General features: G+C 41.0%; 3 protein-coding genes across 5 annotated transcripts in view; 1 reads left to right on the top strand and 2 right to left on the bottom strand.

Annotated features, from left to right (window-relative positions):
* Nucleotides 1-190: 190 nt before the first annotated feature.
* gnpat (glyceronephosphate O-acyltransferase) lies at nucleotides 191-11,295 on the bottom strand. 2 transcript variants are annotated; one of them, XM_084030203.1, is made up of 17 exons: nucleotides 11,130-11,295; nucleotides 9,864-10,055; nucleotides 9,011-9,187; nucleotides 8,795-8,924; nucleotides 8,497-8,624; nucleotides 8,224-8,299; nucleotides 7,593-7,744; nucleotides 6,509-6,639; nucleotides 5,967-6,205; nucleotides 5,781-5,879; nucleotides 5,029-5,193; nucleotides 4,547-4,626; nucleotides 4,303-4,443; nucleotides 3,888-3,987; nucleotides 3,684-3,777; nucleotides 3,235-3,296; nucleotides 191-3,145 (listed from the first exon to the last, which is right to left on the bottom strand). In XM_084030203.1, the coding sequence occupies exons 1-17, from the start codon at nucleotides 11,151-11,153 to the stop codon at nucleotides 3,102-3,104; spliced, it is 2,034 nt and encodes a 677-aa protein (XP_083886329.1). In that variant the 5' UTR covers nucleotides 11,154-11,295; the 3' UTR covers nucleotides 191-3,101. The 2 variants fall into 2 exon arrangements, with proteins under 2 accessions (XP_083886329.1, XP_083886328.1); XM_084030202.1 differs by having other exon boundaries at nucleotides 5,029-5,196.
* A 36-nt stretch (nucleotides 11,296-11,331) lies between these two features.
* Nucleotides 11,332-16,301, top strand: fsaf1 (40S small subunit processome assembly factor 1). Of its 2 annotated transcripts, none has more exons than XM_084030889.1 (9): nucleotides 11,332-11,481; nucleotides 12,223-12,408; nucleotides 12,662-12,765; nucleotides 13,443-13,505; nucleotides 13,651-13,746; nucleotides 13,853-13,939; nucleotides 14,122-14,156; nucleotides 14,517-14,658; nucleotides 14,802-16,301. In XM_084030889.1, the coding sequence occupies exons 1-8, from the start codon at nucleotides 11,415-11,417 to the stop codon at nucleotides 14,656-14,658; spliced, it is 780 nt and encodes a 259-aa protein (XP_083887015.1). In that variant the 5' UTR covers nucleotides 11,332-11,414; the 3' UTR covers nucleotides 14,802-16,301. The 2 variants fall into 2 exon arrangements, with proteins under 2 accessions (XP_083887015.1, XP_083887016.1); XM_084030890.1 differs by having other exon boundaries at nucleotides 14,520-14,658; nucleotides 14,802-16,299.
* A 2,706-nt stretch (nucleotides 16,302-19,007) lies between these two features.
* The window catches only part of trim67 (tripartite motif containing 67), a 36,577-nt gene continuing 27,694 nt past the window's right edge, over nucleotides 19,008-27,890 (bottom strand). The window contains exons 6-11 of the mRNA XM_084030887.1: nucleotides 24,408-24,571; nucleotides 24,101-24,239; nucleotides 22,187-22,311; nucleotides 21,893-22,071; nucleotides 20,558-20,720; nucleotides 19,008-19,258 (exon numbers count right to left, since the gene is read on the bottom strand). Of these exons, the coding sequence (XP_083887013.1) occupies nucleotides 19,211-19,258; nucleotides 20,558-20,720; nucleotides 21,893-22,071; nucleotides 22,187-22,311; nucleotides 24,101-24,239; nucleotides 24,408-24,571 (818 nt within the window). The 3' untranslated portion in view covers nucleotides 19,008-19,210. The remainder of the gene's footprint in view (nucleotides 19,259-20,557; nucleotides 20,721-21,892; nucleotides 22,072-22,186; nucleotides 22,312-24,100; nucleotides 24,240-24,407; nucleotides 24,572-27,890) is intronic.

The following is a 27,890-nucleotide window of genomic DNA, read 5'->3' on the forward strand; positions in this document are numbered from 1 at the left end:
AGCAGTAAAATGCAACATACCGTACATATTATTAATCCAGAAACATCTTATGTAATCGTAAAACACTGATCGGACATTTTACTGCACAATAAATATATTTTATTTTCATTCTTGAAAATACTGGAAGGGGTTTTAAATAATGAATGCAGGTTGATCTAGAAAAGAGATGCAATCTGGGCTGAAATTTGTATTTCAAAACACTTTATTAACATACTTTAATCAGCGTGTTCAGTCAGTTAAAGACATCACTCAACACAGACACACTTAAACATATGTGTGCACACACAAACAGATAAAATATATAAAAGCACAAATACACTCCCACTTTGGATCTTGAGATGTTTGGTTACTGCTTGGTTCACTTCAGCCAATTTCAAAACACACAAGTTCAGTACCTGGCAAGTTTGGCGATCAAAGAAGTTGCAGGTGGCATCCATGATACCGTTGTGAAAAATGATGATTTTGCAATATAGGCGTCTTTGGCTGGTTTTTAATTGGAAAATAACCACTTAATATGAGCTACGCTGACATGAGCAGCAATGGCATCTGACTCACATTGGCGAGTTTCCCTTATTTCATGGGTCATGAACATTTAGGATCAGTCAAAGGTGATTTCAAGACCTGTTCATTGACAAAGCATTGGTCTAAAAAAATTACGTTCCCATACAACTAAACTGCATGATCATTTAAAACTGGAGCCAGACACAACTGAAAAGTGGTTAACGGACATAATAACAAGAACGCTACAAATCTACACAGTTAGTTTGAGGCAACAAAACTACTTGGTAAAGTTTAGTTAAAAAAAACAAAGAACAAAACATCATCATTTGGCTTAAAATGCATTTGAAATTGACACAAAACTTAGCAAATATGCAACAAAAATACTTGGTTGTGTTTAGGAAACAACAGTACTTGGTTCACGGGGCCTGTCCAGCCGGCTCCAGGGTGAAAGCCCAACCTCCTCCAGCAAACAAGAGCAAACATACGTTACCGCATCATTGTTCATTATGCATTTTCATTTTGTGGGAACGTAATTTTTAGGAGACCAGACTGCACCTTGATGAAGAGGAAGAGTTGAAGGCTCATTATATAAGTGTCAAATATTGAAAATTGGCATTCAATTACCCATTTCCTGATTTAATATGTCAAGATCATCAAAGTTGTTGTGTGGTCACTTTTATTATGACTACATTTTTAAAAAAAGCATTTGATTTGATTTATTTTGTTAAAAGCACAGTGTGTAGGATTTTGGCGGCATCTAGCGGTGTGGTTGCAGATTGCAACCAACTGAACCCCCTTCACTCACTCCTGCCTTTCCGAGACTGCGGAGCAACGGAACTCGTACGGCCGCTACAAGCACCACAGTTTTGCACTCAGCGGCTTTCAGGTAACGAGAAACCAGATCTCTAGAGGCAGTTTTGTCCCTTCTGGGCTACTGTAGAAACAGGGCAGCGCAACATGGCACTCTTTGTGGAAAGGGAGCAGCTCCCTATGTAGGCAGATTATAATGAAAACATGATCCTTTGTCTCAGGTGATAACACACTAACAAAAAGAGGAATTAATTTATATTTAATTTCAGCTAAAAGACCCGCAAAAATGCTACACACTGGCCCGTTAAAGAGAAAAGGTTTCTGCAGAGAAACATGTTTTTATTTCTCAAAGAGAGGCATCATTGATGTATCGTCTCCGGAGCTCAGGTATCATACAGCAACAAAACTTTTTTTTTTTTCAAACAATACTCAGCCCTACTTGGGGAAGTTTGGTGCTACCAGGAGGTTAACTCATCCAATCTGCTGCTGGCACTGGCAGGAGATTTAACATAACATTGCTTGTTAACCATCAAATAAATAGCTTTAAAATAAGGTTTTTAAACTAATATTAAACTAACCTTTCTGAATAGCATGTCGGTTCAGAAGGTCAACCTGAGTCTGATACTTTTAAAGCGCCTTGACCTGTTTTCCCTTCTGGTTCAGTGGCATTTTATTAGCACTCTGAAATTCTGTCTTACAGCGATTGCTCCTATTTTCCTTTATTTTGCCTTTTTTTCTTTCCCTCGTAACAAAAGCCACATCGAGTGAATATTGTTTTGAATAAAAATAAACTTTAATATATTCTGAATTCAAATCTATAAAGAAACTCGGCTAACTACTCTCAACTCGAGAACACAAGAAAGTGTGTTATTCATCACCAACAGAGAACAGAAACTTGCAGCTTGTTCCTTTGGTGTAGCTGGTAGATCTCCAATAACAATTTTAGTGCAATTTTGTTTGGCATCCTCACGAGACAGGCATTACATTTGCACCATTATCTCCGCTGTGTAAACTAAGACGAATGAAGCTCTGAGTGCTGGCAAAAGGCGTGAGGGTGGTTTGAAATCCAACAATGACAACTTGCACAATCTACTCTTGAAGTAGGTTTCGAGTCTGCGGCCACTTCAACAAACATATAAACATTCAAACAGTGCAAAAAAAAAAAGAAGAAAAAGCTAAATCTCCTTATCCATCAATTCGAACAACTTTTGTTCCACAAAAATGAAGATGGGGAAAAAAAAGTTGTCAAAAGACTGTTGAGATAGCTCCACACCACATTGCATGAATAAAGTCATTAAAGTGCTGAGACAAGACTAACAGCTAATGAAAACGCAGACTGAGAATAATACAAAGAAAAAGCCACGCAGAGTGTTAAGAGGAGACACATCTAATGCATTAATGGAGAACGGCCGCTATCCTGAGTGGAGCTGGCACATTCAGGAGCTTTCACATGGCTGCTCGTAGCAAAAGGTCAGGTTTTCAGAATGAAGCAAAGAGCTTAGCGATATATACCTCCGAAGGCCTTATTCATCATCCGGCTTGATTAACATATATAAAAGGTTTTTAATAGAAAGGTATATTGAAAAGAGAAGTGAAGAGAAGATAGTGAAATTTAAGAGAAAAATAAATAAATTGAGCTGTCACCAGATGGCACCTTTTGTTTTCTTCCATCTCCCAGAGAGCAGTTTGGTTGAACCGAGCCGACCATGCAGACGAGAGGTGAGCCGCCGATGCAGGAGACAAAAGACCCGACCCTCTGCAGTCCCACTTGGGCTAACGAGGTCTATGAATTAGAGTCGAGCGACGACGGCTTTCTGAGTGGGCAGCTTTCCTCCTAGACAAAGAGACACATTTGAGGTTTAATATGAAGGTTATTTATGTATTCATCACTGCTGGGTGATTCGGTGGGAGCTCGCTTCTCACCTAGAGTGTCTTCCAGTGAGTTCACCATCACTTTGTTGACCTTTAACGTCCCCTGATCCACTCTGAAGATAAAACATTGAGTCATTATTTTCAACACAAAATCAAGTTGGAGTTCATGGGGACTATTTCTCTCCTAGAAAGGAGTTCCAGTGAAAAATTTAAATGTTCGTTCTTCTTGTGGATAATCCTGAGGAAATAAATTCAGAACTATCCTCAAATCTGTCTGTGTCTCTGTCTCTCCGTCTGTGTCTGCCTCTGTCTGTCGTTCTGTCTGTGCCTGTCTCTTTGCCTGTGTCTGTCTCTCTCTCTCTCTCTCTCTGTCCATCTGTGTCTCTCTCTCACATTTTGAGTGTAATTAATCTCTCATTAAAGTCTTGTATATTTCGCTTGGCTCTTCTTTCAGCAGGTCTAACCAACTGGGGACACGAGGACGATCAAAAGCAACATACCCTTTGATTTTCCGCACCGCTCCAAGTCTTAGCAAAGCTGCCAGAGAGTTTTTCTGGAGGTCAGACGACAACACTTCAGTGTACCTGAGTCTACCTGGGAAACACACACACACACACAAACAACACACAGTTACTACATTTTTGGAGAGGGCCGGGGTTAAAACACAGAAATAATTTTGAGAAAAACTCTTAAGAAGAGAAAACCTGCTAGAAGATGTTTGAGGATGAATTTCCGGACGGCAGGAATAAACAGTTTTTCCGTCAGTGTGTCATTGGCCTCTTCACACAGGAACCGGCACACCACCTGAGACCACACACACAAACACAACTCTTAAGTCCGATTATGTGTTAACAGCGCCCTCTAGAGGACATCTGAACCAGTTCTGGTTGTGAATGAAGACGAGCATAATGTTTGCATGTACTTTAACTTGTTTGCATTGTAAATGCAAAAAAAATTATTACAGGTTGAAAAATATATAAATCGATTCAATTAATAATAGACAGTTCAAAGAACGATCAAAGAAGTCCTATTAATTATCAACAATATTTGATGGAAAAAATTATAAAAAAGCAACTGGACTGTAAGAAAACATGACCTTTCGGACTTCGTCTCCCTCACCTGGTATCCTTGTAAGAAGGGATCTAGCATACTGCTGAGGAAAGCCAGTGTTCTGTGTCCACTTTCCGTGACCTGAACCTCCTGCTGGGTCACCTGCAGGGCTCCGGTCTTCTCCAGCAGGTAGCAGGCCTCCTCAAAGTCCTGCAGGACACGCGACATTAGTGACACGTGCAGCCATACAATCATATATTCAGAAGAGTGTCATTCACTTTTCTACATTTGTTTATAAAATGCTGTTCCTTACCTGCACTGTAGCTCCAGGACAGAGGGTGAACTCATTGGAGAACATGTTTCTTAGGAAGGTGAAACTGTTGAAGACCTCCTCTACGTCAAAAAGAATGATTAAGATGCAGGAGAGCCAAAAACCCGTCCAAATAACACCCAGCCAATAAGTTCTCATTGCCGGGTCACACTGCCACTTTGCACCGAGACTCACAGACCAAAGGCCTCACAATTCAGGACGGAGCAGGACTGAGGAGAGGCGCATGTGTTTATTTATGCTTTAAAAAGGTAACACTCACAAAATAACATCCATGGCTTTGTACTTATCGACAGCACTCTCGCCCTCTCAGCGAATTTTGAATGCTACGTTTAAAAACAGCAACCGACAGCAAGACTTCATTTCATACCTTGAAACACAAGAGTGTGTGTGTGTGTGTGTGTGTGTGTGTGTGTGTGTGTGTGTGTGTGTGTGTGTGTGTGTGTGTGTGTGTGTGTCAGCCTTACGTTTCTGATTGGAGGAGGCTGTCTGGATGGCGCCGGCCAGCAGAGCCGGTCGGACAAAGACGTGGAGCGCCTGGTTCCTGTAGGAGGCGCAGGAGAGAACAATGACCGCCTTGCTCAAGAGCTCGTCTTGTGGCGTGACGGAGCCGTGAGGTCCCGCTGGTCCTCCTGCTTCAAGACAAAGTCAGAGAGTCAGAAGATACCAATACAGTCCTTGGTACCATTTCATGCAACGCTTTTAACCTATTTAGTGTTACAAGCAGTATGTAAACATTGAATACATGGTTTTATAACATATTAAAACACAGTTGCAATAAAATATAATTGTTGACAAATACATTGCATTAATACAAATGTAGAAATGTCCTTAAATCAGCTTACATCTACATCCCAGTGTGTTTTACTACATTTATTAACGGTTGGTATGGTGGTTATAAATGTTTCACAGTGGGGTTAAAGGGAAGGTTCACCCCAAATCAAAAATACAGATTCTGTGTGAAATGTATTTCTGGGCACTGTGGTCACCAAAAAAAAACCCAGCGCCATATAGGGGGAGAGAGAGTGGGAAGACATGCAGAAAGGGCAGCCGGTCGTATTCAAACCCGGAGCCACTGCAGTGAGGACTTAACCCAGTCTGAGGCAGTGTTAAAGCTATTACCCCTCATTCTAAAGCACTTTCAGTTGTATTTCTTTGGATTATTATTAAATGCCATGGCCTAAATGCATAGTATGTTACATGGAAATAAAACCCAAACCTTGTTGCGCTGCCAGGTGCACTTTTCCCTCAGAGATCCTGACTAGGCCTCCATGCAGGGAAAGACTAGAGGAAACTACCTCTGCTGGAGGAATGTGGTCTGAAGGAGAGAAAGAATAACCCACTTGAGCACGCAGAGAGTCAGCAGTGTGATTGTGAACCCTTTAGTACTGGACTTATACCGTACCAGGCCAGTGGAGGAAGGCTCCGTACTGCCGGGAAAGGTCCCTGAGCCACACGGCTTGGTCAGTCAGCTCGTCCAGCGCTATCCCCCGTTTCTGCCCTGCCGCCTGGTTCTGGAGCAGCAGGGAGGCCAGAAGGACCCACGGCTTGAGCACCATGTTCTCCTCCTGGGCCCGCACAAGCCTGTAGGCCGACTCGTTCACAAAGCTGTTGATGTCGTCGCCGGGCCTCCTGGGGATGTGTCTGGAAATGGAGATCTTACAGTTATTCCATGCTTTTAAAAATGTTCATCAACGTCTTTAAAACCATTACCTACTATATTTAAAGTAAGAAAACTAAAGATGAAGTTCTGATAGCAAACACACTTTTTTACATATCCAGCCCTACTAGCATAACGAGCAAGTTTGAGGTATTTACTGAGAGTGTTTTATAAGTGTAGATTTTTATGAACATTAAAGCAGGCAAAAGATGGAGGGACATTGCAAACATAAGATGTCTTAATGTTCTTTTAGACTACGCACATCATTGAATATTCAGACATCATACCTCGGTACCAGGTTGAACTGGCGGCGGTTGACTCGGCCCTCGGCTAAACTTCTAACAGACACAGGTTGACCAAAGTACACGTGAATACTGCCGTAGTCTTCACTGAGGACCTTCCTAGCTTTGAACAGACCCTACAAAAGAGAGATGGACAAGGGAACAGATAAATATGAAGCTGGCTGCACAAAACACCTCAAGTTTTCTCCTTAGCCAACTCGCTAAAGGATGTTGCAGAGAATCCCTTAGAAGGATTCCTTAGTTAAGGAAAAACATGACGGCATTTCCTTTATTGAAAGAGATTTTACAGCAGTGCACGAACATAGATTGTAAAAGAAATAATAATAAAGAAGACATAAAATCCAAACTGGTAAGAGGAGAAGATTTTACTTCTGGAGGAATATAATAAAAGGTAAATAATGTCCCATCTATCACCCCGCACACTTTTGAAACTGAATGACTCGGCCCACCTGTGCACGTGAAATAGCTAGCTGATGAGTGACTAGAAAGATCCCGAAGTATTAAACCGTAGACTAGAGCATCCATCATTTCTCACAGAGGGGCTGAGAGAGCTGCAGAAAGTAGTGATTCAACTCTAGACGGTCGGACAAATCATGAATTGACTGCCGGTCAAATTGAGTGTAAAATAATTTCCTTATAATTACGCATATCCATTTAGTTCTCCTTTCGTTAACTGAAAGGTCAAGTTCTTTAATGCCATTTTTGAGAGTTTTAAGCATATTTTGGTGATTATATCGTAAATCGCAATTATTTAGGTCAGGATAACTGTGACATGAAAGGTTCATAGCGTCCCATGCCTAGTCAACGCTTTTCTGAAAAGTTCAGATATTTTTAACTTGAAGTGCTTGGAGACACAAGAGTTGGAGTGCTCAGAAAAATAGTCCCTGGGCGCAGACCTATTTGCTCTCTCCTCATTGGGGACAATTGAAAAAAGACAATGGCGCTCGAAGAAGCTATTGGACACAGACCCTCAAGAGTGTGTATTTTAAGGAAACCACAACTCTGACTTGAGGGAAAATCTTAGCTGAAGGCGTTTTGTGCAACAGACTGAATTGTTTGAATGACTCACAGAAGTGGACTCCTTGGGTTTGGGGATACCCAGCAGCTCTCTGGCATAAAGAGTCTCCTCCAAGATCCTCTCATAGCTGATGCTGACTGGGACCACGTTAACGTCGAACACCTCTCCTTTAAGAAACGGATCCATGACTATATTCAACAGACCTGGAAGAGGACACAATGGAAAAATCAGTTGCACCACAGAAATATTTGCAGAACCACATCAACATTTGTTGAAAGTATTCATTGATCATTTTATTTTGACTGAGTTATTTTATACGTTTTTACTGATGTTTTAACAGGAAAATGTGATTGCAGGAAAACAAACAAACTCAAACAAACTCTTTATCCGGGTCTCTGACTATGTTTGATTTGGGATTTTGTTTTTTCCTGTAAAGGCGGGCTCACACTGGACCGAAAATCTGCGTCTTTGAGAGAGTCGGCGTCCGTGACATGAGTCTCCTTGGTGTGGTCGCTCGAATCGGCCCACGTCGGCGTTCATTTCAGCCGATTCGAATGTGTAATCCGCCATTCGAGTCGGCCATATTAAGTAGCCCGACTTCATTTACCGACGCAAGTCGGGCAGTCGGTGCGGTGTGGACCCGCCTTAATGCTCGGAGAGTTTCTTTTTTCTTGTAACTCACCCAACTTTGGAGTCAAAGACTTGGACGTCCGGCTTCTGGTCCCCTCTAGGAAAAATTCAACTGGTGCAAATCCAGTCTGAAGGGAAAAATAAATATGTAAAAAAAAAATCAATTATGTTGCTCTCTCCCTGTGAACTAACTGAAGAATTTCTGAAGATATCTAGTGACATAAATGTCCTCACACTCAAATGTCACTACTCCTCGACCTAAAGACAAAAAGAAAGTCACTCCCTAATGACAAAAATATTTGGGATAAAAGAAAGTTCTCCTCGCCTTGAGCATGATCTTGACATACTCTGAGAAGAGAGACCAGTACAGTTTGTCGCCACCAAAGGACCTCCGAATGAAGAACGCTCCAGACATCCGCAGCATCTCCCCAATGAATTTCATCCCCATGAAGTCTGCGGGGACAAACAGTGAGTAACTGTGAGTTAATGTGCAAATCATGTGATGATAAAAACTACCAATACTAAATATGCTTTCACGACTTGAACCAACACCTTTCTGACACAGAGGAAACAAATACTGAAGAGAATGATACTCAGTCTATCTTTCTCTATTCAATGCTGACCCATGCCGGCAGCGATGACGGGCAGCGCCAGATCGTAGGTGTACAGGATGTATGACATCAGCAGGAAGTCCATGTAACTACGGTGACTGGGCAACAGGACTACCGGGTGCTCGTGAATGGCCTGTTGGAGCTAACGACAAAGCAAACAACAGATTTGTTGTACGTGTCGACTTTTCACTCCGTTCTCGGTGTCTGGCGTCACGTGCGTGGCCTCACCCTCTGGATGCCGTCTTCGTTGACACAGATGCTCCTGAACAAGGTTTTAAAGACCTTGCTGAGTGTGAATGCAAAGAAGCGAACGGTGCTGAGCTGCAGACATTGAGCCATCTCCTCCAAGATGGCCGACGCCTCCTCCTGGAGGTCATCAGAAGGCCTGCCCGTCTCTTTGGAAACCTTGACCGTTCAAAACAAAACGTTACTCTGTGCAGTAAAAACAATAAAATAACATTTCTGATAAATGTATTTGATGTCCGACTTGGCAATACGTTTCTACTTTCTGCAACTTTGTAGTTTTCCAGCTTCAACTTCTTTATCGTCATATACACATTCATTACAGAGAAACAGGCGCTTGCAATTAAAATCTTAGATACCAATAATTTAAAAGAAAAAGAAAATCATGCAATTGAAAGAAAGTAGTGTAGAAATGTAAATATAGCATATGTAAGACATATAATAAAATAATATACATCTGTTATGGTAGACATGAGTAATTAATAAATGTTGTGTATCATGTATAAGCTGTGTATCTGCAATAGCCTTACATTACATTACATGTACCTACTTGAATATGGTTTAATAACTAAACCTTCCTGTAATACAAACGTATAAAATTGTATTCCTTTAAGCTGATAAATTAATCATGTCATCTACATAAAGAGAATAACAAAGTTCAAACTGTAATTTGCACACTTCTGCTTTGATTAATTCTGGTCTACTGTCTGCGTTAATGCAGAAATCCTTACGATGGAACAGTTGGGTCATAAAAGAGGCACATGTTTACTAACCAACCAACTCTTAAGTGTTATCTTGAGGTAAAATCACAATGTCGCCTTAATGCAACACAACTCACCTGGTTGATGACATAGTGTAGCTGATCAGACTGAAGCACCATGCTCTTCAGTGTGCTCGCCTTACACGGCATCACTCCTTTATACAGAACCGGAGCGTAACACCTGAGGGCGTATCGCAGGTCGCTGGAGTTCCTCCTCTCCTCCAGAATGTCCTCAAAGTCATCTCTCTTCTTCAGCACAGGGTCTCTATGCTATTAGAAGCAAAAACATGACACATATCCATATTTATCAGTTGTTTATTATTGTAACCATAACATATTATATGAAGATGAATTTAATAGGATCACCCAAAAAAACTAAAGAAGCAATAATACAATGTAAAAACACTCTGTTACAAATAAAGATCCGGCATTATATTTGTGAATGTACAAAAGTATTATCATGCTGTTGTTGTACCACCTTAGGTCGTAGTGTGATCTATTTGTAACTACATGTTTTATTAACATCTATAACAATACTTCACACTTATTTGTCGCATTTTGTATGCCACTTATTATTATTATTATTATTATTATTATTATTATTATTATTATTATTATATTTTATTGTTTAAGTAGGCAGGGATTTAAGTTTAGTAGAGTAAAAAGTACATTTCCTCCTGGAATGTAGTAGAGATCATGCAAACAGCAAGCTAATATAAAATAGAAATACTCTATATACAAGTAGCTTAAAAAGTCATTTTACAAACTGCATTTTAGTATGAAACGGTTTGAACGTATATGTAATTGAAATGCAATCTGTTTAAATTACTTTACTGCATTTAATTGTAAAGCCAGTTGAATTGCTCTGTACATAAACGTGCCTTTTCTTCCTCCAATCCGCAAGATAGGAAAGAAAACTGGTAATACCTGCATGAGCAATGTGGGGAAACACTGTTGCAACTGCAGAGTTGCATCATTTTAAGGCAGGAAATCAGTTTATTATTGAAACAGCTAAACGAGGATGAAATGCACACTTGCAGAGCAGATAAGAGTAGTACAGCTTTGGTTGCATTCATACTTAATGTCCTGCAGGCTGCATAAACACTACATATGTTAACTCGACAGTCTTTGTAGCAGCGAAAAATGTCGCAAAGCAAAACACTAAACAAGCCTAATTAAACGTTCGTTATATTTTTCTGTTCGTTTCAACGCTGCTTTGTCGCGTAAGTACGAATCTGGGTTTCACCTGTTTGCATGAAATGTCAAATAGTTTGTATGAGCAACAGCAGACAGCTAGCAAAAAAGTTAGCTAAAACCGCCCCTAGAAAAGCGAAGCACACATACCGAGTAAACAGCGTTTGATGCCATTCTTCGTCACACTTTAAACACACGCCGCATACAGAGAAGTGCGGGGCTGTTTGTACGGCTCCTCTTGATATATATAAAAATAGTAGGAGTTGATAACCGGAGAACTTCGCATGGGCGTAACTGACAGTTTTTCCCAAGGCATTTCCGCAATACGGAAGCCGGAAAGGACCAAGTCGGTCAACCCACGTGCCTTTGCAGTTTGTTGTCATTCAGACCGTGAATCTTTTTCTCTCGTCATCCTACTTATGCATTTGGTTTAAAATGAACGGCAAAGAAGACGAAGATTGTTTGTTCCTTGAGCACGTTTTGGACGGACTTTACGAGTTTGGTAAGTGATATTGGTTAAGGGATGCTAGCTTTTACTAGCATGGCGTTTCTCTAAATGCTTAGCTTTTACTAGCATAGCGTTAAATGCTAGTGCTAGTCCGTTAACGTGTTGTTTGTTTCACCGTGGGTCCGCTGACAACAGTGTAACGTTAGAATAATATATTCTATATGTTACCTAAGCTACTAAAGCTACAACGTACGTTAACGTTAGCTAACCCCGGCATGCGCCGTCTCCCATCACGAACAGCACAAACACGTCCAATTAAAGCGAGTCGTATTTAGTTGAGCTGCATTTTAACAAGTAAAAAACTAAAAATATTCTCATAAATAGGCTGTTTTCTTACCTACAAAATATGTGAATTGCTATACAGTGACAGGAATGCAGTGTTAAACCCACAACGTCTTGGTTGATAAATATACATCATAGTACGTAATACATAATAATAATAATAATAATAATAATAATAATAATAATAATAATAATAATAGGTAATAATATAAGCACAAACAAAATCACAATGAAGCAAGCAACTTGCAATCCTGACCGTTAACCTTGTACATTGTGTATATTTAGAATTTCGATAAAGTTATAACATTATGAAGTATAATTCATGACAGAGTTGAGATTGTATTGCTGTTTTGTATTCAGCTAGTTCCTTGTGTGCAAAGGAAATTATGTTAAGAGCACAGACAAATTCATCACATTCAATCCGATTTTTTTTGTTGTTGACTGATGGTGCAGATGATGGACCAACATCCACAAAGAAGCCCAAGTCTCAGAAGAAGAAAAAACGAAAAAGGTACGAGGAAGAGGAAGAAGAAGAGGAGTCCCCTGCAGTCCAGGATCTCTGCAGTCACGCTGAAGACGACCAAGCAGATCATGTTGGAGCCAAACACCAGCAGCAGCAACCAAAGGCTGAGCAGACCGGTGGGCAGCATAGCAACAAGCTACAAACACATGATCGATACCCTCCACTGACCCATTTTGTTTACAGGAATCAAGCCAACGGCCTCCAGATAATCTTTCATACTGATGTATTAAAATGCTACTTTTTGGTGCATTTGAACCTATCTATAATTCATGACTTTGCATCCATACATATGAGACGGCTGTCGGTACATATGTTTTCTCAGTGTCCTCGTCTTCCGCCACTTGGTTTAATGTGTTGTGTCTCACACAGGTCCAGCCATGAGCCGGCCAGGGAGCCAGGTGGAGGTTGTGACATTTCAGGACCCCAGAAAGAAACCGAAAACCAAGCAGATGCCGGCCCCAGACAAAACGCCTGTAAGTCTGTGCTCCTTTCGTTCACTCTGTGTGCTGCATTTATTAAAAAAAAAAAAACATTCATAAAGTTCAGCTTAGGCTGAATCCTGTTTAGTTCAGTAACAATATGACCTGTTGTCAGCTGCATTCAGTGGTTAGATCTAAGAGTTCAAACTTTTATGTTGTTTACTGTAAAGATTCAGGCCATCTGTCTGCATCACCCAACACTGTTTGCTTGTTAAAAACACCGTTATATCTTATAGCCATCAATAGGGATGTGACTAATGATTACTGTCATCATCGATTCATGTGCCAGTTATTTGTCAATTAATCAATTAGTTGTTTGATTTTTAATGTTAGAAAATGGTCACAGACAGAGTTGATTCATTCATGAAGCTTGTTTTATCAACTGACATTTCAGACGTTCAAACGTTTGATATGTATGCTTAAAAAAGAGTTTAAAACTGCTTCCATCCACCGCTAGCATAATGTAACTGAATTGAAATCAACAAGCTTGCTTCCATTTGTACAATTAATCTATTTTTGCCAATGCAGATTTTAACATTGAAACCTAACGTCCTCCATGCTCCTGTGTGACCTTGAGTTAACCGTCTCTGTTTATGGTCTTCTTGTCGCCGTTCGTTCGCTTCACTTCTCCCTCTCAAATGCTGCGTGTTACGTGCTGTGCTCACTTCAAGGCCCTTCAGAAGACGACCGAGAAGAAGGAAAGCGACCAGCTGGAAGAGCTCAATTTGGAAAAGGTGACAGTTCTATCAAAACTTCCCGTTTGTGATTTGATTTTTTTAAGTGTTATGTCTAAACTCTCAGTCTTGCAATGTGTGCACTGCCACGTTATCTCTGTAATGTGTTGTGGCTTCATACTGGATTCGTGTTTGTTCGCTTTAGGCTCGTCTCGAGGTCCATCGGTTTGGAATCACAGGCTACAAGAAGGAGCAGCAGCGTGTGTTTGAGCAGGACAGAGCGGTCATGCTGGGAGCCAGAGTAAGGAAAGCTGTTATTCTAAAGTGCTGTACGTTTTTTTAATTTGAATCACAGCCATTTCAATAGCTAAGGGACCAATACACAACTTTAAAAATCTCTTGATCAGCCGCCTAAGAAGGACTACGTCAACTACAAGATGCTGCAGCAGCAGATCAAAGAGAAGAAGCAGAAAGCAAAGGAGGAGGTTCAGCCGGTAAGACCTGCACCTTCAGTTAGTATCAGGTTTAATCCAAACACAACTGTTCCTGCTTTACTCCTTCTAAGTAGACTTACTCTCTTTGTTAAAAGAGTACAGAGATGCAGAATACACTTGTTATTAAAAACAATCATACTCTGCCTTTGCGTCTTGTTATAACCTGTGTTGTTGCTCTGTAGGACCTGAAGAAGAAGAAGAAGCCAAGTAATCAAAGGTGGGTGAGACGACTATTTCTGAATATATCTGTAAACATTTTCCTCTAGGCTTTGATACGTAGAGATCACATGACAGCAGGGTGCTGTAAAAAGTATTGAACATTTAATTAGGAAGAGACTGGCTGATCAGCAAACATTTTGTGTCCTTGAATCTGTATATTATTAAAATATTATACATGTAGCAGTTTGCTTCGAGTATTCCCAAGCACAGAATGCATCCTTTATTAACAATAATTAATTGTAATTTTATGGATAAAAAACCCAGGACAAGTATTTGGATTTGGCATAAAAAATGGCAATCAACAGTTACATGTTTTCTTGTGGAGGCCACCTGTGTTTCACTGTGCTGCCATCTCCAGCAGGGACAAGAAGAAGAAGGCGTCTGCTGGTTCTGGTTCTGGCTCAGCCCCCACAGGTCAGGTGGGCCGCTTCAAGAACGGCATGCTGATCCTGAGCTCCAAGGAGATCCAGAAAATCAAAGGCAACAAAAGACGCAAATAGGCAAGTCTGTTTTGTTTTTTTTGTACTTCCATTTAATGATCTAAGTGGAATTAAGAGATAATGAGACTGAAAATGAGGAGAATTACTGGTGTTCATTTGGGAGTTAAGGTTTAATGTGTCATGGTTTATGTTTATATTTGCAGGTGAGCCATTAAATCCTCCAGGATGGGAAAACGCAAGCAGACCAGAGGAAGAACTGGCACCTAAAATAGTGTCGGTGACTCATCTAACTGCAGGACTGTTTGCAGCGTTATGAGGAAGTACACGAGAGCTGAATACAACGTGAGCTCTAAGGCTGGTTTCCAGAGGACTGGTCTGCAGTAAAATATCTGACGGTGTTACTGGAGACACACTGCCGAGTCAATAATCCATTTTACCGACCCCCAGAATGGACCCTGAACGCACAGCGGCTGGACATCAATGCACAAAACAGTAGAATCATATTCCATCACAGTTAATTTATTTAGTTTTTATAAATGACCAAAAAAAAGACATTGCGTTTCTTGTGTTTTACACTGTAATGGTTTTTAAATTATGCAGTTGCAATGCATTTCTCATTTACAAACCATGTAGTCGTACAAAACATTTACATTGGCAGGAAGGAAGGGGCTCATAACAGAATAGACAGGGTAATATTAAAAAAAAAATAACAATGTACACACGGTATTTCTTGGCAGACATTTTTTTTATGAAGAAAGACATACAAACATGAGAAAGTAGCTTTTCTCCCTTTGTAAACCCTTATGTGTATGAACACGGCTTCTTGACAGCTAAGCTGCGTTCAAGGCGTAAACATTACCGATCTTTACAGATTTAAAGGGAAAACACAAAAAGCAGATGATTTTTGGGCAACATTGATGATGGCGAAACAAGAGGTGTGATCTGGCAGTGTGCGGCTGGGTGAGGTCACAAATTCTCACACCTGTTTTCTTGAAGCAGCGTTTGTGTTATTTATACATTTCAAAAAGAATCGGCACGAAGAAATATGAAGCTCATCTGCAGCACATTGTTTCAAGCTGTAAGCAAATCTGTTTTGTCTTGAGATTTCAGCCGTTTTTTAAAACCTGCAATCCTTGGCAATCAACCATAGACAGTGTATATATATCTATATATGTATATATAGTATCAGTAGCCATTCAACTTTTATACTGAAGAAATTGAAGAGGGCAATATACAAAAGAAAATAAATATGTAATTAAATATATTTACACGCTTTTATAGAGTAAATAAATGCCATTCTTCGAGTTAAACAGCCAAATAGCAGTGACATGCTTTTCCCTCCAGCACTATGTCTTGAAGTTCAAATGAAATCTCACATTCATGTGTGGGGTAAAAGGTCATGCCTTACAAGCACTCTTATGTTACCATATCTAGACACCAGTGACTACAGTGTGACTCATAAAGAAAATTTGGAAAGGAAAAGCGTAACCTGATTTTACCTGATGCGCTGTCCGACTGTCTGAACCTCCGACTAACACCTTTAGCTTTTACTCCCTCCGGTCTGGATGTCCTCTGCACCATGTTGACACAGGCACCGCCCGCAGACATGTAACCCCAAATCACTTCATTTCAGACTTTCAGACAAAGGAAGAGGTTCCCCTCTGGTTACATGTCTCACTTTGCCCGTGGGCCTCAAATGTATTCCTGGTTACGGCAAAGCCGTGTTTCTCCTGGAGCTGTGCAGCCTCACATGATGCAAACGTAGACCTTAGGTGGGAAGCTGGCAGTCTGGGGCAAATCATGAAAAAATTGCCCTTTGGCTGATAGTTTGCTTTCTGTCCTGACTTTGACACCGATGCTGCATTCATGTCATGTGGGAAAGATTGTAAATACAGGCGCTAGTTACAGAAACCATAAACAGTAGAGCACAGATCAAATGTAGCTAAGATATCCACTCTCCCTAGCTCTTTTTGTCACCGAAGTCCAGTCTGTTTTTTGCTAAAATTATAATAAAAAAAATAAAACAGTGATGGAACGCCAGAATACCAAAACAATGAGCTGAAAGAAGCTAAAACGCTCCGTAGAGCTGAAAAGAAATGCAGATTGAAGTGATAACACTCTGGGTTCATCAGTACAAGCAACTCACATTACACGTTTGATCCATTATTGTAAAAATATAGACGTGAAACAACCGTTCCCACATAATTTGAATGCAGCATCTGGTGCAAAAAGCCAGTTAAACTATCTGAGCATTTTACAGACTTAAATGGGAGTCTAATATACCGTCAGCTCGCTGTTCTGGGTCATAACATTATAGGTAATGGCTTTGATTCATGAATGAATACATAATCCCATCGTCATCATCAAAAATGTATCAATCATTATTCTTCAGTAGTATTTCTTACTTATTACTCACAGGAAGTAAAACAAACAACAATTTAAAGATATTACCTTATAATACGACTCTAATGCTCTACAATTAAATACATTCTTTAAAAAAACGGTACGGACTAACACATTTTCTATCATGTTTCTACTGTTGTATTGAAAATATATCTCACTAAATCCAGTAGGTAATAGCTTCTGTAATTTATTGTATTTCTGTTCAGTCACCTGGCATATTTAAAGTTTGGTTTGAACCAAGAATTCAAAATAATACGGGTGTGGTGATTAACATGTAATTGCTGCCCGCAAACGTAATTTGTAAACCTATGTAAAAATGTAAATGACTATTTTTATGTCCCTGATTAGATGTCTGAATATCATGAGATAGTTGATGAAAATCCGACATTGTTTAAAAAGTCAGCGATAAAAGGTCGGCTGATATGAAACAGGATTAGTTCATAAAGCCTGTTGTTGCCACCATCCACCAGCAGGGGGTGAGCTGTGGTAGCAGTTGGCTTTAACGTCACTCATTGCAAAGACACAGTACACTATTTACAATACAGCTTCAGATATTTTGTAAACTTGTTTGACGCTTAATCCATGCTTAATATCACGTCATAATTAATTATAAGTCACATATTTACATGTGTCTGTGGATTCCCATTCACACATAAACCCAATCTTTGCCTCACAGGTGTGTCTAATAGCTTCTCTCATGCGCAACAGTATAGGGAATAGAAATATTTCAGATATTGTAACACATTTTAAATAAATTGGAAAACTTCTCCACCCTGCGTTAAAGATGAAATATACATGGGTAATGTTATGTCAACAACATCCCATATCTGTAGTCACAGTGGTTTGGTTGAATTTCAAAGCTGCTGTCCTCCTGATGTGACTTTTCAAGATCATTTTCAGCATGACACATGAAAGAGATTCAGCAGAAAGACTCAGAGATGAGCACAGAATCCAAATTATCATGAGACAATCGCACTTTCCTGGTCTACTTTTGATTATATTACAGTAGCTGATGGTCTCGTGAAACAAAACAAAAAGGAAAAAGTGAGGTTTGGCTCGGTTCCATTTCATTTCAGCATTTTCTGATGTTCATTCCTCAGAAGATCACTGATTAACATATTACATATCTCCATAGAAATAATATACTACAACAAGTGGACTTCCAATAATAACAATCTATTCCTTTGAGAGTTTGCTGCTCGACTCATCTGGTCTCTGGTGAGTCTCTCCTTTTGATTCTACCGCTTGAGGCAAACAGTCGTGGAAAAAAAATGTATTTCCTCCCTTCTTAAAAAAAATGACAAGCCAATTCAAAACGTCACAACCAATCCTTATTGCAAAACACCACTGAGATGCACCCAAATTAATGCAAAATCAAACATTTCCCCCCTCGGGATGACCACTCCAATGCTTTGCAAATCTATCACATTGCTGTAAAAATGAAATGGAATGGAGCCCGACCCTTCCCAGCTTTTAACCTCAGCGTGTAAACCTCTTTGACAACAGCACCAAACTATTTTTATGCCACTTTGTCTGCGATAGAAATGACGGTAAAATAAGAGAAGGCAGTTCCTGTTGGAGCCACAACTGGGATTAAAAAAGCACTGAATGTGTAGCTTTTGAATATTCCATGAGCGCAACATCCTGCGGTGCCGTTACAACTCCTACAAAATACCCCCTTCATCTAGTTTTACCTCGTGAGCTGTAAAGACACCCGAGGGAGAAGCCGAGCAACAATAAGCACTGCTGAATCGTTTCTCCCTCGCTTTCTGAAAGCCCCTTGTGGACTTCTTAGAATGATTGTGTTTTGTTTTTTTCTGGCATACCTTAAATTGATGGGAAAAGCTCAGAAAGTCTCAAATAGAGAAAATAAAAGTAGGACATTGTTTCAGTGTGGGAACCTTTGAGAACCTGTTGATTTAGTTTCAGCCGTCGAGGAGAAATTCAAGGCTGGGATATGAAAAAAAAGTATGGTAATCCACACAAGCTTCGTCATTGTATTTATAGCCAATAATAACCCAGCATTTATTCCTTCGTCCCAAAATGATGAGGCAAGGTTTCACATTGAAGTGTGTCCAAGACAAAGGGGCACCTTGAGGAGAATGAGAGGCGGGTAGATCCCGTGACGTGACGTGGACGTGGTGAGCGAGCTGCGTATGACATCGTTGGTTTGTATCCAGGGCACGGCTCAGAGGGAGGGGAGGGTCTCCTACGGTTTGGCGGTCTTTGGCAACTCCAGGCCCGTCAGTAAGGTCGCCTGGAAGGGACAAACGGAGCAGATCATCGGTGAGATTGAGGACAGACTGTGAGGAGATCCGACGACGTAAAACCTGGACCTGAGGGACACGTGTGGTTTCGTTTGACACATTTGACCACTTTTTAAAAACACACATTCTTGAGCTCACACACATGACATTGAGTTGGATATAGGCGTCAAATCAACTCATGAACGTTTGAATTCGAGGAACATATACTGTATGACGATGGAGTTTCAGGAATAGAAATGTCATGGATTTAGGAAATACGTTATTAACATACAGATTTCTTTCCCCACACACTTTCACTCTCTGCTTGCCAAAATAATGCACATGATGTATACTTAATGTTTTGTAATGATGTGCTTTTTTTCTCTTGAGTTTCCATCCTGCCTTTTATGGAGTCATTACAAATGTGTTCATTCTGGAGATGTAATTAAACATGGCTTGCCAAGTAATGAAGTTCAAAGGTTAAGGATTATTTAAGCTAGTTGTCAACAGTGTCACAGTGCCGCATCGATAACAATGTGTGTGTGTGTGTGTGTGTGTATATATATATACGAATGGTTGCTGATGTCTACCAAATATTTCATCAGCTTACAGTCCTCTGGTTGTAAATATTTTAAAGGAGCTATGAACTTGAGGAGAATGAGCTGGAAAAACAAGAATGTTTGCTGCCTTCAAGTGCTCCTCCTAAACTGCCACGTCCGATTTCAGATGTCACAAATACAGCAAATACAACTTCAGGTCATTAAGAGCAGCATAACAGACTGGACCTAGGATCCCCTCGTTAGTATTGTGGGAACCAGGAGGCAGGCGGTGCTGCAGCAGCCGAACGTAGACCAGCCCGGTGCCTGCTATTTTTACTTTCTGTTCATTAAATGAACTGTTAGATCTATTAATTGCTCAATCAAATTGCCTGTTTATTCAGAATATTCAGGTTAGAGTGACATAAAATGGAGAACAAGCAGTAAATCCTTCACTCATATTACTGATTAATTCATCATTTCAGCACAATTTGTAATATGTACATATCAAAGCGCACGACTCAACAGTGCACAACTAAAATGTACAAAAGGTGAAGGATAACCCAACACTGCATCTTACTTCAGTGCTCTTTGCCAAAACTATAACTAGTCTTGGCGGCTCTCATATGAACAAAAAGTACTTTCCCAGTCAAACTTATCCCTGATTTTGCTCATCCATGCAATCACTGTCTGGAGACGCATGTATATTCATGTATACACGCTAAAAGGACACATAGCTACCACCCTCGGACCCCAACACACACACACACTGACCTGCACGTTTCTGTTGAGGCTGACGGCGGGAACAAAGACCCCTTCCAGGTTCTCGAAGGCAGTCGGCCCGTGCTGCTCCTTATTGACGTAAAAAGTCAGTGTGTGTTTGTTCAGATCCAGCAGGATGCCCACAGTCGAGCCTTTGGCGATGCCTCCCTCCGCCCTACACACACACACACACACACACACACACACACACACACACACACACACACACACACACACACACACACACACACACACACACACACACCACAGCAACAACAAATAGATAAAACAGGTGAATTTGTGAAACAGTGTGATTGAAATTGCTTTTTTGCTTTCAAGCAAAGGTGTGAAACCACCTCTATACATGAAAGCAGGCACGTAGCCATTTTTCTGCCTCAGGACTGGACTGAGCGAGAGTCAGCGGTCTGAGAGAGACGAAGGAATCAATATGTGGTAAATAACATGAAAACGCAGACATGGGATGATGAACGACACTAAAAGGCGAAGTGGCACGGCGAATAAACCCGTCGTCTGGATAAAGAGTTTTTGCATTATTTCGATGAAGCCTTTCTTCATATCTTATTTTGTAAATACATTTTAAATGGGGGTTGGATGGTTTAGTTGTGACACTGTGAGTGATGGCTGGAGAGGTTTTGATGTCTCCTGCAGGCTGCGGTCTTCTTCTACTGTAATTAGTCAGTAGTGTATGAGCCTCGGGGGCCCCTCTGTCATCCTGGGTATCTATCATCATTCTCTCTCTCTCTGTGTGTGTGTGTGTGTGTGTGTGTGTGTGTGTGTGTGTGTGTGTGTGTGTGTGTGTGTGTGTGTGTGTGTGTGTGTGCTTTCGTTCTTTGTCGGGTGAGATTTAATGCAGTCCTCACAATGATGAATAGAAGAAGGGAGTTCTGCCTTCTGCCGTTCGTATTGTCATTACACGTTCTGTTTATAGAACACCATTTTTTTTGATAAGGCATACAAGTTGCAAAACCACTGGAATATTCATGTTGTCTTTTTATTGGGGGAACCAGTAAAATGTTAACATCTGGGGTGGAACTATAAAAATATGAGGTATGACATCTGCAGCACTTTATTATCAGATTATAAGAACATTCAATGCAGATATAAATATAATATAAATAAAACACGAAGACATTTGGAATAATTTGGAGTGCTTAGAGATGATTTCTGTTGTCGTTTTGCTTGTGTGTTTGGGATACAGTGATTCAACTGATGGGAGGGGGAGGAGCCAAAAATCTAGGTTGATTTATTGACCATGCACTGCAGTTTTTTTGCGTGTGTGTCCGTGCTGCCGAACCAAACTGTTATGGACGAGGCGAGTACACCTACCTGTTGGTGTGAGAGTTATTGTGCATGAACCAGGAGCGGTTGTTGTCCACATACATGGCCCACGCTTTGTCATCTTTCCCCAGCATCATGTCTTTCATGGTGTTGATCCTCGCCACACCAAATGCAGGGTCAGGGTGGTTGTCGTAGCGATCGATGCGGACCTCCCAGTAGTGGATGCCCTGAGAGGAAGAATCGTATTAATCGTGGTGTGGAACCAGATTTTGGCGACCACCCTCACTCATATAAGAAAGGTATCTAATCTACGTGAATTCAAACGAACACGTGTGTGTTTACTTTGGAGAAAGCAGCGGTTCCCAGCACCACGCGGTCATCGTAGCTGCTGCAGGTGACTGTCTGGTTTTCATTGGTCAGAACGATGTCCCGATGAGCCGTAGTGGGGTCAAACGAGAACCAGGCCACTGTAGGAAGGAAACAACAGTCGATCGTGATGAATATTTATAACAGCGAGTTATGAAAAAAGACAGAATAAAAGGTTTGTGCCGCCTCTCGGACCCATGCAGTCAGTCAGTCACAGAACTACTGTAGTCAATCCCTTACTGCGTGAAAAAAGGCAAACTGTAACTTAACCTTCACTGGTTTCACAATTTGTTTTCCAAGACATACATGAATGTAATTTCCTGACCAACACGGACACATTCTGCTGCCACAGTGAGGAAATCTGCTCGGTTTCTTGTCATTATGAAGTAAAAGTTGATTGCACCATGCTGGCTGTAGAGGAATGACGCCAGCGGTGTTTATATTGGTTCCTCTTTCTACCACTAGCTCCAGAAGCTGCTAAAACTCAACAGCTGCGACTTCATCACGCACCCAATGGCATAAAGCTTTGTGTTTGTGTCGGACTGTGACTACTGAGCAGCACTGGGAATGAATTACTATATATTTTAATGCCGCTAGCCATCTCTGAGGGAAACAGAGGGGGTGGAGGGGTTGAAAGGGGTCTACTGCCACTTCCACACATGTATTATCAGTTGCTTATTCTGGACAGAGTTACATATGGAAATTCATGTCTGGCATTACATATATATAGTTCATACAATATTTTCTGGAGGGCCATAAGCGTGTGGGGGAGTATAGCTGCAGGGGCAAAAGTGCACACACACACACACACACACACATAGAGACACTAAAGGCCCAAAACATCAGAACAGAAACATCAGGGATGCATTTACTATGTCAGCCTGAGGACAGAAACGCTTCATCAGCTAGCTACAACCATATGCTGCATCATTGAATAACACACACACGCACACAGAGAGGAAGAGAGAAAGAGATACCACATATTAAAAGAATTGTACATAAAAATCTGTGTTTGTTTTGCAGTCACAGCCTCTGTCGCCTGCTATCATTCTCGTCATGCAGCTTTCCTCCATGTAGCGGTGGAATAGCTACAGTCCTCAAGGAGAGAGAAAGAGGGGGCGATGAGGGGTGAGAGGAGGGAAAAGAGGGCGAGCTGGCAAAGAAAAAAAGATGAGAGAAAAAGAAAAAAAGAGGGCGGGAGGGATGAACGGTTATCTGTCAGAAAACAGACTAATGCCCATTGTTGTTGTGGCTGGCAAAGTGAGACAGTGTGTCTCAGTGTGACTCTCCCCCCGTCGTCCCACTGTGGTTATGGAAGATTTTGTCATTGTTCCCTTTATTGCCCTGTCTTTCTCTGACTCTGTTCTTTTCTTTCTCTTCCGTTGCCCTCTCCAGACTGCTTTCCCTCTCTTTCCCCCTCTTTGCCCTCCTTTCTGTCCTATTTCATCCCCTCCCTTCATTTTGCTGTTCTCGTTTTCCTTCCATTGCCTTACTCCCCCTCCTTTATATTTTATTCTTTATTTTGTCTCTCTTCCTTCCTCTGCCCTCCTCTCTTTTCTCTTTCCTTTCCTCTTCCCACCAATTCTCCTCTTCTCTCGACAATATCCCGTTGTATAAAGCACCACATGCTTCTCTCTCGTTTGTCTCTTTACCTTTAAAACCCCCAGACTCATCTTTTAAGAAGCTTGTCTAATCTATTTGCCGCAGCACAATCCATTTGTGTCATGAAACCTGTTTTTTTACGAAGATCGTCACAAACAAAAACTGTTCTGTGGAGAAACAATAAAAGCGAGACAATCAAAGGACATAATTCCTAAGGAGACAGACATTATCCCTTTGCAGTGGGTCAGTGCCAGTCTGGCAGAGCTAGAAGATTCCCACGCTTCCTACCATCGGAGGTCTTGAGCACCACGGTCTTGCTGTAGGGCCCGACACCGACGGCGTTGTAGGCTTTCACCCTGGCGTTGTAGGAGCTGTTAAAGTGGAGGCCATCCACCGTACACACCGTCTCCTTCCCCACATACACCTCCTGAGGGCACACACACACACATGTTGGTAGCATCATGACTAATGCAGATAGAGTGATCACATGTTGGCTGCTTAAACACACATGGACTCGAGTCTAAGGAAAATGCATGTTTACTGATAACATTTACTATTTAATTATATCTCAGTGTGTTTTTTGTGCGACACCGACCCTGTACTGTCCCCCGTTGCCGTCGTCCAGCTCCAGGATGTAGCCCTCGATGGGGCTGACAGAGGGTGCGATTACCCTCCAGGCCAGGGTGGCGCTGTTGTTCCTGGTGCAGCATTTCTCCAGCTGTAGGAGAGGAGCCATGGGCACCGAGGGTCCAGACTCCACTGTGGGGAGAGAAAGATTGATGTAAAGATTGTGATTGGGGGTGACGGGGTGGGTGAAAGGAGGGAGAGATGGACGGATGGATGGATGAAGACAAACGGGGTGATGTCGTCAGCTGGCGGGTTGCCTCTAAACAAACTGAAGGGAGAGAAAGAGGAGCTTTAATGTGGATCTAGTGGGTTTTTAAAAGGGTGAAAGCGCTCCAGGTTCATTTACAGGGCAACAGCTGGGAATCGGTGGAGGCTTTAAGTAGGCCATGTGAGGACATTAAACACTTAATAAGGCAGCAGTGCCAGTGGTGTATAGGGTTAGACTGATATAAGCTTTGAAGACTCGTAGATATTATGTAACTGAGGCTGCCAGTAGGAGTTATTTGAACACCGTTTGGCTCAATTCTTGACAAAAACTTTATTTAATATTATTGTCAAGATGAGAGACTGTCTTGACATATAATCAGTCAAGCAATGGATGAATCCGCATGAAGACATATCAGTCTAACCCTCGACAAAACCGCATTCCAAAAGGAGCTGAAACAAACACACAAACAACAGAAACAGGGTGAAAATAATCACTGAACGAATACGAGCGGAGATCTCAGGGTGAGGAAGGCTGCTTCTTTTTTTATCTGATCTTTCTAGACCAGAGTGAAGACACAGAGGAGAGGCAGCAGTCGGGACAGAGGAAGAACATAGTAGGGTTGAATCCGATATTCACATTATCAATATCAATATTTCAAATCTATATTTTTCACAGCATTTGTAGCCAAAGTAGTTCTTTGATTCATCCACATGCACAAATTGTGATTATTTGGTGTTCAATTGATGAATTGATTTCAATAAAGAAAAGAAAATACTATGGAGAATATACATTTGTATTCATTCTCTCTGTTGTGTGATATTTTGTGTAGACTATATGCTTTAAATCCATATTTAAGACTTTTTTTAATACAATAATTCGACAACATCATTTTCTGACGATTTGACTGCAATCATTTTCTTCTTACTCATGGAAAAAAGATGGGAGGATCGTGTTTAACACACATTTACTTTCATTATATTTAAATCTTGTGAGAAATAGTGATTATTTCCATAAAAATAGTTGAAAAAGTCAGAAGAATTAGTAACCAAATACTAGCGTGGGAATCAGAGAAGTACTTAAGGCGACAAAGTATTCTGCGTGTTATTTGGAAACGTTGTGTTCCAGTGTTCCAGTGAGGGCAGTACTTTTCTGCAGAGGTGCCCTTCATTGGAGGGGAGCTGGAAAACAAGAAGCATGCAGAGACCAGGTAGACGCTGTGGGACAAAAAGACTGGCAAACTTCCAACTGGAGTCGGGGCTGAGGGACGAGGAAGGAGTGACAAAATCAATTCAAGGAAAGGAAACAGAGGTTCACTGTGAAAAGTAGAGTCTCTGAAATACCTCCTGGGCTCTCTGGCTCCAGCTCAGCCTCACCACTGTCTGCTGCCTGCATTTGTTTCAATAATGGATTCTCCTGCACATCTGGAAATATGACGTCGTATTGCGTTTTTTTAATAAAAGAGGACAGAAGACGGCAAAGAAAGCAGCTACAACTGACATGGCGGAGAGAGAATGTATGAGAATCATGACAAGCGGTCCATATTCACTGGAGAATCTCATACACAGTAAGAGTTTAAATCAAAAGGTCTTCATTTTTAACATCAACCTAAATTGTTGTTTTTCACCGTAGGACTGAAATGTGTTTTCGCTGTTTTTGTAAAGTATCCTGAGGTTGTATATGATAGATAAGAAGCGGCAGGACAACATTTTAAACAGGGTCGTAGCAACCATTGAGGACACTGAGGTTAGTCAATTTTCTAAGAATTCGGGTAGATATATTTTGGGCTACTTCCATTTTTAAGTTCACTAAACATAAATTTGACTTTAGGCTGAGTAAATAAATAATGCTAAACAGCGTTTAGGCAACTAAACTAAAGACAGATGCTTTATTACCAAATCGTTTCCTTGGAAGTCAGTATGTTTGTATTATTTATTTGTATTGTTATAGTTTAGTTGGTTGAATTTATAAGAGGTTTTTGATTTACAGAGGGACACTAAGACTTACTTAAAAACGTAAAATGTAATCCAGAGCAACTCATTCAGTTCAGATGTCCCGTGCTAATCCAACATGGACCACATTTCAAACCAAATGCTCCACATTTATGTCTCTTTGTTCCAGATGATCGGTGGGATGTGAAGGCAGGGAAATGTACAGATTGGTTTCATGTCAATGGCCTTGAAGAACAAAGGAGGGGCGACCGGATCCTCCCTACTACTTTGAAACCTCCTCAGGTTCACTTGACTGGAGGTCAAATTAGAGAAAGTCTCCTTCAAGCGCGACTCAAGCAGGGCATGACCTTGTAATATTTGCCATGCATCGCGATGCGTTTTGAATAAATGTTGCATAATAACTCGCTAAGCACACAAATGACTGCACGTAATATAAAGTCAAAAGAATAATGAGCATTATTTAGTATTTTAATGAGAATCCACGTCAGCAAAGGAAAACACCTGATGTTTACTGCCTCAGTGGAGCAGACTCAGAATAAAATATGCATAGTGCTTATTGTATATTTAATGTGCATTAACAATACACGTGGGTAATCTCTGAGGCTGCAGCAGAATTAATGTAAAGGACACTGTGTTTACTCATGCACACCAACTGGTTGCCGGGTAGCAACAGCCGATAAATAGCTCATGATTGTTGTGCAGCTTTGAAGAAACCTCGGAAGGGAGGAGTGACAAAAAGTAAATGTTTATTGGTTATCAAATATGACATGATGGGGCATTTTTTGGCTTCAGGTTAAGGATGCTTGTCTATGTTTATGCTTGTCAAGTTCATTTATTTATGGAGCCTGTTTCAGGGGGCACCCAATGGGACATCCATTGCACATCTGTCCCTCCAGGGAGAGGACACGTTCCTTATTTCCTGATACTGTATGATTTGTGATACAGGGCAATATAAACACAATTGACTGGACTACTTAGCCTCTGACAACTACTTAGCCTCTGACAAAGTCTTCCGTGGCTCAGGTGGAAGAGTGTAAATTACCTATGGATGTTTACCAAGCAGGGAGGGTCCAATGCTGCATAAACACAATGTCAGCAATATAGAAAGAACAGGGAAACCACCCGGTATTCTGACATGGGAGGGTAAAGCAGCATTCCAAGATGGTCACCACCTCCGCTAGCCTTGTAATTGCATCATCTAATTAGCCTACGTTAGTTTACTTTTGCCGCGTTACGGTTAAAACTTAATATAGCTCCTTTTAAATTAACTGAATGGATTTTATTAGCGTTCATT

Source organism: Eutrigla gurnardus (genome assembly GCF_963514095.1).
Source record: "Eutrigla gurnardus genome assembly, chromosome: 16".
Lineage (NCBI taxonomy): Eukaryota > Metazoa > Chordata > Actinopteri > Perciformes > Triglidae > Eutrigla > Eutrigla gurnardus.